Source organism: Pan troglodytes, chromosome 10, assembly GCF_028858775.2.
Source record: "Pan troglodytes isolate AG18354 chromosome 10, NHGRI_mPanTro3-v2.0_pri, whole genome shotgun sequence".
Classification (NCBI taxonomy): Eukaryota; Metazoa; Chordata; class Mammalia; order Primates; family Hominidae; genus Pan; species Pan troglodytes.
The window spans coordinates 18,531,052-18,539,911 of record NC_072408.2 but is presented as its reverse complement, the minus strand read 5'-3'; the positions used below and the strand labels follow the sequence as shown (position 1 = coordinate 18,539,911).

The window sequence follows — 8,860 nt, the reverse complement described above, 5'->3', positions numbered from 1 at the left end:
AAAATACTTTAGAATACAAAATTTTAGACTTCCTGTGTTGTACAGGACCAAGCCTTGCCTAAGCTGAGTGAGATCCACAGAAACTTGAACAATAGCCCTATCCTGAGCAGGCTGCGGGGCAGCTTTCTGTCATCTATGTGTGCACAGGAGTGTGCTGTCCTCACACATCTCATAGATAGCAGAAACCATCTCTATCACATCAAAAATTGAGCTAAATATGAAAATATCTGTACACACACATCACAAGAGATGGAAATAGGGCATAATAATATCCAGAGATATTGACCATCTTCACTGCTGGCTGTAGCATCGCTGCTCACACACACATAAACAGAAATAAATAGCACAGTGGAAAGTGGATGATAGTCTTACCTAAAAGATTGAAACTCTAATGATATGTAAAGTTCAGTGATGACACCGTGCTGATGGCTTGGACACAGTTCCTTCAAAACCATTGTTCAAGTCATAGTTGTACCTTTTGGAAATAAGACACTAACAACATATCCTATCCAACTCATCTCTCTGGGCTAGAGTCTCAAAGAAAAATAAGGGATACACCTGACCTGCAGTGAGCAAAGCAGAACCCAGTCTCTGAGGTGGTGAGGCCCACCCATTGTGGAGCTCAAAGGTGCCATTGTTCTGCTCCTCTTTATAAAGGGAGTTGCCACGTTCCTCCCAGCACAGAGTTGGGAGTGACTTCAGAGCCTCCTGCAAGATGCTGTTGATTCTGCTGTCAGTGGCCTTGCTGGCCCTGAGCTCAGCTCAGAACTTAAATGAAGGTAAAACAGAAGGGGGAGAAGATGTGGTGACTCTGCTTGGGGCTTAGGAGGTGATAATGGTAATTATGGGGAAGAGAGGAGAATGAAAACACAGATGGGGCTGCAGAGTTTTCATGCTTAGGATCAAGAGACTTGTTGTGCCCTCATTCCACAATAAGAGTTTCTAATTTATTTAATGTACAATGAAATCCAATAAAGAATTTGTTCCAGGGGAATGAGAAGGTAAGATTTGCATTTATAGAGAGATAGAACTGTGCTGTGAAGGATGCAGTAGAGAATGCAAGGCAGATTCATGGAAGTCCAGCTGTGAAGATCCGAAACTGATCTCAGCAAGTACACAGGGATGATGGTGGCCTTGCTGTACAGTGGATCAGCATCGATGACGGCGATAGACACACACAGTACAGAGATACTGCAGAGACAGATAATTGGATGGAACACTTGTCTCTGTTTAACTAGAGATACAGAAATATCAGAGCCAATCATTGTCATTTTTCTCTCCCTTACACGCAGTATTTCAATGTGCTGGGAGTGGTATGGGTAAGATTGTATTGAAGTGATTACTTCTGGTTACCCCTATTGAGAGAGCATGTGTACATAAGCAATGTATTTATAGGAAATGGAGGGCATAAGTATACCAAAGTATCACATTGAAGTACCTGGCATGTGTGAACTAAATTAGCATTAAGTCTTGAGGGATGCTAGGGAGGGAAAAAAGGGGCTCTTCTATGTTGAGTTCATGGCTGTTGCTCTGTTATAACAACCCTGCCTCCCCTTACACCTTCCTCCCCTTCCAGCAACTTCACAGATGGTGGCTGATGAGTTAATTTAGGGGATGCATGGGGTGTGGTGAGAAGTCTGTTTTCCCTATAGAACACTTGTGAGTCTTGTAAGGTTCAAGATGTAACTTTTCCCATCATCCTGTGCTTCTCTTCTAGATGTCAGCCAGGAAGAATCTCCCTCCCTAATAGCAGGTAAATCCCGATTTATTCTCAATCTGTTCTGACTGTCTTTTTCTGCTTATGAATGGATCAGTTCTCCAGTATCTTCTTATCAAAAGTTTCCTTTCAGGAATTGATTAATGTTAGTGCTCCTAATAATATAGGCACTCTTCATGCAACCTTGATTCTGGGCATCATGAGCAGGCCACCAAATTGAACGGCAGAGATGCTTGGCTTAGATGACAGCAGGAGTGGTTTACCTCATCCCCCTGGCCAGGAGTGCCTGCTGGGAGATGACAGACAAATGGGCAGCATCCTCATTCTGTCTCCTCTTTATACTGAGAGGCCCTCAACTGCTTTGTTCTTCCCTGGCGCTCCATTCCAGAGTTCTATGTCTTCACTGAAATGCAAAGAAATTAATGTCTTGGTCTCATTTTTGTGTGTTTCCCCACTCAGCTTGTTACCCAAACTGATAAAAATTTACTGCAACTATTCAGGGAATCTTGTATGGGCTTTTACTCTGTCTTTCTCTTCTCTTTTTGTCCTCCAGGAAATCCACAAGGACCACCCCCACAAGGAGGCAACCAGCCCCAAGGTCCCCCACCTCCTCCAGGAAAGCCAGAAGGACCACCCCCACAAGGAGACAAGTCCCGAAGTCCCCGATCTCCTCCAGAAAACCCACAAGGACCACCCCCACAAGGAGGCAACAAACCTCAAGGTCCCCCACCTCAAGGAAAGCCACAAGGACCACCCCCACAAGGAGACAACAAGTCCCGAAGTGCCCGATCTCCTCCAGGAAAGCCACAAGGACCACCCCCACAAGGAGGTAACCAGCCCCAAGGTCCCCCACCTCCTCCAGGAAAGCCAGAAGGACCACCCCCACAAGGAGACAAGTCCCGAAGTGCCCGATCTCCTCCAGGAAAGCCACAAGGACCACCCCCACAAGGAGGTAACCAGCCCCAAGGTCCCCCACCTCCTCCAGGAAAGCCAGAAGGACCACCCCCACAAGGAGACAAGTCCCGAAGTGCCCGATCTCCTCCAGGAAAGCCACAAGGACCACCCCCACAGGGAGGTAACCAGCCCCAAGGTCCTCCACCTCCTCCAGGAAAGCCACAAGGACCACCCCCACAAGGAGGCAGCAAGTCCCGAAGTGCCCGATCTCCTCCAGGAAAGCCACAAGGACCACCCCCACAAGGAGGCAACCAGCCCCAAGGTCCCCCACCTCCTCCAGGAAAGCCACAAGGACCACCCCCACAAGGAGACAAGTCCCGAAGTGCCCGATCTCCTCCAGGAAAGCCACAAGGACCACCCCCACAAGGAGGTAACCAGCCCCAAGGTCCCCCACCTCCTCCAGGAAAGCCACAAGGACCACCCCCACAAGGAGACAAGTCCCGAAGTGCCCGATCTCCTCCAGGAAAGCCACAAGGACCACCCCCACAAGGAGGCAACCAGCCCCAAGGTCCCCCACCTCCTCCAGGAAAGCCAGAAGGACCACCCCCACAAGGAGACAAGTCCCGAAGTGCCCGATCTCCTCCAGGAAAGCCACAAGGACCACCCCCACAAGGAGGTAACCAGCCCCAAGGTCCCCCACCTCCTCCAGGAAAGCCACAAGGATCACCCCCACAAGGAGACAAGTCCCGAAGTGCCCGATCTCCTCCAGGAAAGCCACAAGGACCACCCCCACAGGGAGGTAACCAGCCCCAAGGTCCTCCACCTCCTCCAGGAAAGCCACAAGGACCACCCCCACAAGGAGGCAACCAGCCCCAAGGTCCCCCACCTCCTCCAGGAAAGCCACAAGGACCACCCCCACAAGGAGACAAGTCCCGAAGTGCCCGATCTCCTCCAGGAAAGCCACAAGGACCACCCCCACAAGGAGGCAACCAGCCCCAAGGTCCCCCACCTCCTCCAGGAAAGCCACAAGGACCACCCCCACAAGGAGGCAGCAATTCCCGAAGTGCCCGATCTCCTCCAGGAAAGCCACAAGGACCACCCCCACAAGGAGGAAACCAGCCCCAAGGTCCCCCACCTCCTCCAGGAAAGCCACAAGGACCACCCCCACAAGGAGACAAGTCCCGAAGTGCCCGATCTCCTCCAGGAAAGCCACAAGGACCACCCCCACAAGGAGGCAACCAGCCCCAAGGTCCCCCACCTCCTCCAGGAAAGCCACAAGGACCACCCCCACAAGGAGGCAGCAAGTCCCGAAGTGCCCGATCTCCTCCAGGAAATCCACAAGGACCACCCCAACAAGAAGGCAACAATCCTCAAGGTCCCCCACCTCCAGCAGGAGGCAATCCCCAGCAGCCTCAGGCACCTCCTGCTGGACAGCCCCAGGGACCACCATCCCCTCCTCAAGGGGGCAGACCTTCCAGACCTCCCCAGTGACAGCCTCCCCAGTCATCTAGGATTCAATGACAGGTATGATTCCAGTTTATTCTTCACCAAGTGCTCTAATTGCTACAGCTCTCCAGCTTTATTGTGCCAATGAATCAGCTAAAAGCCCATTGAAATTGTATAGTCCCAGATCCCATTTCTAAAGATGTGTATTGACATATTCTGGAAATGGGTAACAAGATCCTATATTTGTAACAAACTCTTTAAGGAATTCTGATGTTGAGAAACAACATTCCAAATAATCTGTCTTAAGTTGTGTTGGCAACAAGGAAGTAGTACCATGTTCTCTCTGGTGCTCTGTTTTCTGTGCACAAACTGAGAGACCTCCCATTTAAAGTTTTCACCTGAGCACTGTTTGCTCAGTCCTGCCTCACACCAGCCTCTTGAGTCCAGTATTCCTGCCAAGTGGTCCCTGAACTTTCAGCGGCTAAATGGTGTCTCATTTTTCAAATTCTTACTGTTCAATAAGTACATGATTAAGCTAACAAAAAATACCTAATGAAACGGAAAAATATGAATCTAAATTTAAAGGCATAACTCATCCTACCTGCCTCCCCTCCTTCAGAAAACTGCCACTGTTAACTTTATGGCATCTTCTGTTTGAAATATTTATGTGTACATAGACAACTAGAATAATTTCCCCCCCAGAACTAATACCATAATTTATCTGCAGGTGCATATGTTAGTCATTTAAAAAATACATTTCTTTGAAAATTTCCACATGAGTTTATGAAGCTAAGTAGATCTCTTCAGTGGTTATCTGTTTGTTTTTACAATTTTATACTACTCCATTATGTGGCTGCACCGTGATTTCTTTAACCAATCTGTGTCACTGGACACTGAGGGTGGTTTCAGCTTCTCACTGTTATAGAATATGTTCCAGTTCCCATCTGTGTAAATATATCTGTGAACAAATTCAGCAGCAAGTAATAACAAGCTAAGAATGATCTTCTCTCTTTATCACATAAGGAACAATTTGGAGCACATTTTGTGCAAGAGCATCAAAAGAGTGAACACACAAAAAATTAGGGAGGAAACACAGGAGGTAGAAGGGATGGGGGAGAGAGGATGGGCTCTCATGTACTGTAGTGCAGTTAAGACCAGTGAGGAATTCGACATTTCCTGCCATGTCAAGTCTGGTCTATGAACTTCCTTGTTTGTTTGTTTCAGGAAGTGAATAAGAAGATGACAGTGATTCAGATGATTCAAATGCCATGACATTGGAACAAGGTGGTCATAGCTCTAACTTCCGTATACCAATAAAATAATTAGCTTGCAATTTCTGGATGTGGTGTCTGTTTCTCAATATTTGTGAATGTGGGATCTGAGGACCAAGAGAAGACATTACACGAATATCTAGGAACCCTTTTCCTTGATGCTCCAGGAAGTTTCCCTCCTCCTTAATCCTAATTTAGCCAGCTGCCATGCAAAAAGGTTTTACTGTTTCTCTACTTCCCTGACTTCTATTTTTTTCCCCTCAAGATGGAGCTTTTTTCACCCAGGCTGGAGTGAAGTGGCACGATCTCGGCTCACTGCCTTCTGCATCTCCTGGGTTCAAGCTATTCTCCTGCCTCAGCCTTCTAAGTATCTGAGATTATAGGTGCCCACCATCATGCACAGCTAATTTTTGTATTTTTAGTAGAAACGGGGTTTCACCATGTTGGCCAGGCTAGTCTCCAACTCCTGACCTCAGGTGATCCGCTTTCCTCGGCCTCTGAAACTTTCAGGATTATAGGTGTGAGCCACCATGCCTGGCCCTTCCCTGACTTCTACAGCATAAATTGAAATTTTAAAATTATTTTCTGATTGTTTACTGATATTCCAGTGATCTTAAGGACAGAAAACACAACAAATGCAAAAAAGTCACAGAAGCTGAAAGAGATCCTTATAATTTCTAAGAAGCTGAGTTTGGTTTCAAGGGAATGAATATGGGTCTATGCTTCTTATCCCCAGAACCCTCTCTATCTCATTGACCCTATTTTAACAGTGATCACTTCTCTCCCTTCCTATTTTCCTCACCTTTCTTCAATGAAACCTGAATGGACTTCATTAAAGAGACAGCATGATTTTAAGGAGCAAAAATTTGGACACTCTCAGGTTTTAATTAAGACCTAACTGTTTTTCTTACTATCTCTGGAGTCTTAAAAGTTTACTTAGACTCTCAGGGCTTCAATTTCCTCATCTAAAATGAGAATAATCATAACAACTACCTTAGAGTATGGAAACTAATGAGATAACATATATACCAAAAATCTTGCAGAGACTGGCATGTCTGCTTCTCAAGCAAGGAAGGTTCAATATTAGAAAACTGCCCCTGTGCCCACCGATAGCCTCAGATAATTCACTAAGAAGTCGGAAAAATCAGAACAGAATGATCTCACCATAACCACCACTAAGTTGAGCAACCCAGTTGAAGCCCTGGTCTCTGGCTTCTCTCCTATTATCATAGGTGAAGCATTCCTACCCCTATCTCTCACCTTCCCACTTGATTCTGAACCACATTGCCCAATCAAGGATTTTGCTTCTGCATGTGACCCTTTTGTCTTGTGATTGTTACATCTATGCTCTATGGGATTACTTCAATCAGCAAAAGCCTGCTGAAACATCACCCATTTCTACAGAAGTCTTCCTAAGACTCTTAGTGCTTCTTTCCCACCATATTATTTGTCTGCCATTTTTATTGGAAAAGTTCTTGAAACGTATGTATGTGATTATTTCCCCGTTCCCCCACCTCCAAATTTTTCATATGCACACGTTATAGATGCTTTTGTTCTTTTCACTTCAAGTCTGTGAAGATCATCTACTGCCTCCATTCTACTCATTTCAGGAATCAACTCTCAGTCCCACATCTCCTGTGACCCCTCAGCAGTTTAACACCATTGATCCTACCCTTCTTTTGGGAACACTCTATCAATCTTTCCAGGAGCCTCCCCCTCTCTCCTAGGGTTTCTCCTATCTCTGCCTCTTCCCTCCTACAGCTACAAAGTTCTTCCTCTTCCAGCTCTTTTTGGTCTTGGTAAAGAATTCATTTAATTAAGCAAACTAGGATTTATTCTTGACTCTTCTCTTTTCCTCTTTCATCACATTACATCCAGTCAAATCAGCTATGTTATCTTTGTGAAGTCCAAGCTTCAAAATAATTTCCTACTGCAGCCAGTTTCATCACTTTCATCTCTATCAGCCCCTCTAAGCAAGCCTCATCTGCAGTTTACACCAAATAGTTCTATTTATTTCCCAACAGTCAATTACCCACCTTGGCCATTTAAAAATTATATTACTTTTCTCTGTTTTCCAGTTGATTGCCACCACTTTTACTCTATAAGAACCAGACGGTATTTTTTTTTTAGACAGAGTCTTCCTCTGTTTCCCAGGCTGGAGTGCAGTGGCAAGTTCTCAGCTCACTACAACCTCTGCCTCCTGGGTTCAAGTGATTCTACTGCCTCAGCCTCCTGAATAGCTGGGATTACAGGTGTGCGCAACCACACCCAGCTAAATTTTTGTATTTTTAGTTGAGTAGGGGTTTCACTAAGTTAGCCAGGCTTGTCTTGAACTCCTGACCTTGGGAACCACCTGCCTCATGCTCCCAAAGCACTGGGATTACAGAGGTGAGCCAGTGCCCCCAGCTGCTAATTTTTACCTATGCTAAAGTCCGATGTATTCAGTCCTAACTCTCTGTGGAATTGGGGGATGCTCTACACCTAATTCATTCTGCTATGGCCACGCTGGTCATTGTCTTTTTTTTATGGTGGGGTATGGAAGCAGTATGCTTAGATTTTCTGTTAATTAACAAAATATTTTTGAACAAATACAAGTTTTGATTTTGTTACATAGATTACATAGTGCTTAAGTCACAGCATTAGGGTATTCCTCACTCAAATAACAAACACTACATTTATTAATACCTCACTATACAACCGCTCTGCCTCCCGTACTCCCAAGTGTTCTTTGTCTATCATTTCACTCTCTACATCCATGCAGACACATTCTTTAGCAACCACTTACCAGTGAGAACGTGTTATATTTGATTTTCTGTATCTAGCCTGTTTGGCTTAAGAAAATGACTCCCAGTTCCATCCATATTGTCACAATATGTGTGATTTCATTCTCTCTTTGTAATTGAGTAGTATGGTATTGTGTATATATATTTACATTTTTAAATCCAATCATTCATTGACAGATACATGGGTAGATTCAATATCTTTGTTACTGTGAATGTTGCTACAATAAACATACAGATAAATGTATATATTTGATACATTGACTACTTTTCCTTTGAGGAGATACCCAGTAGTAGGATTGCTCAATGGAAATGTAGTTCTAGTTTTAGTTCTTTGAGAAATCATACTGTTTTCCATAGAAGCTGTACTAATGTACATTCTCACCAAGGGTGTTTAAGAGTTCTCCTTTCTCCCTATCCTTGCCAACAGCTGTTATTTTTCACCCTTTTAATAATAGTCATTATGACTGAGGTAAGATGATATCTCATTGTGGTTTTCATTGACATTACTCTAATGATTAGAGATGTTGAACATGTTTTCATTTACTGTTGGCTGTTTGTATGTATTCTTTTGAAACACATCTATTCATGTCCTTTGTCTATTTTTAATTGATTTTTGTTGTTGTTGCTGAGTAGTTTGAGTTCCTTGTATACTCTGCATATTAGTTCCCTGTATGATGCATAGTTTACAAATATTTTCCCTCTGCATGTTGCCTGTTGACACTGTTGATTTATTTTGCTTGTAAAATATT

The 8,860-nt window shown here is 44.7% G+C and overlaps 1 protein-coding gene across 1 annotated transcript; it reads left to right on the top strand.

Annotated features, from left to right (window-relative positions):
* The first annotated feature begins 715 nt into the window (after positions 1–715).
* On the top strand, positions 716–5,342 carry LOC112205031 (basic salivary proline-rich protein 2). The gene is made up of 4 exons (XM_054663905.1): positions 716–779; positions 1,718–1,753; positions 2,271–4,135; positions 5,282–5,342. The coding sequence occupies exons 1-3, from the start codon at positions 716–718 to the stop codon at positions 4,100–4,102; spliced, it is 1,932 nt and encodes a 643-aa protein (XP_054519880.1). The 3' UTR covers positions 4,103–4,135; positions 5,282–5,342.
* Positions 5,343–8,860: the final 3,518 nt, after the last annotated feature.

Bases quoted from the DNA above. Each gene is read 5' to 3' on its own strand.
- LOC112205031 (XM_054663905.1), top strand. From the start codon at position 716: ATGCTGTTGATTCTGCTGTCAGTGGCCTTGCTGGCCCTGAGCTCAGCT. The intron at 780-1,717 runs GTAAAACAGAAG...CTTCTCTTCTAG, and splicing joins AGCTCAGAACTTAAATGAAG to ATGTCAGCCAGGAAGAATCT. The intron at 1,754-2,270 runs GTAAATCCCGAT...TTTGTCCTCCAG, and splicing joins ATCTCCCTCCCTAATAGCAG to GAAATCCACAAGGACCACCC.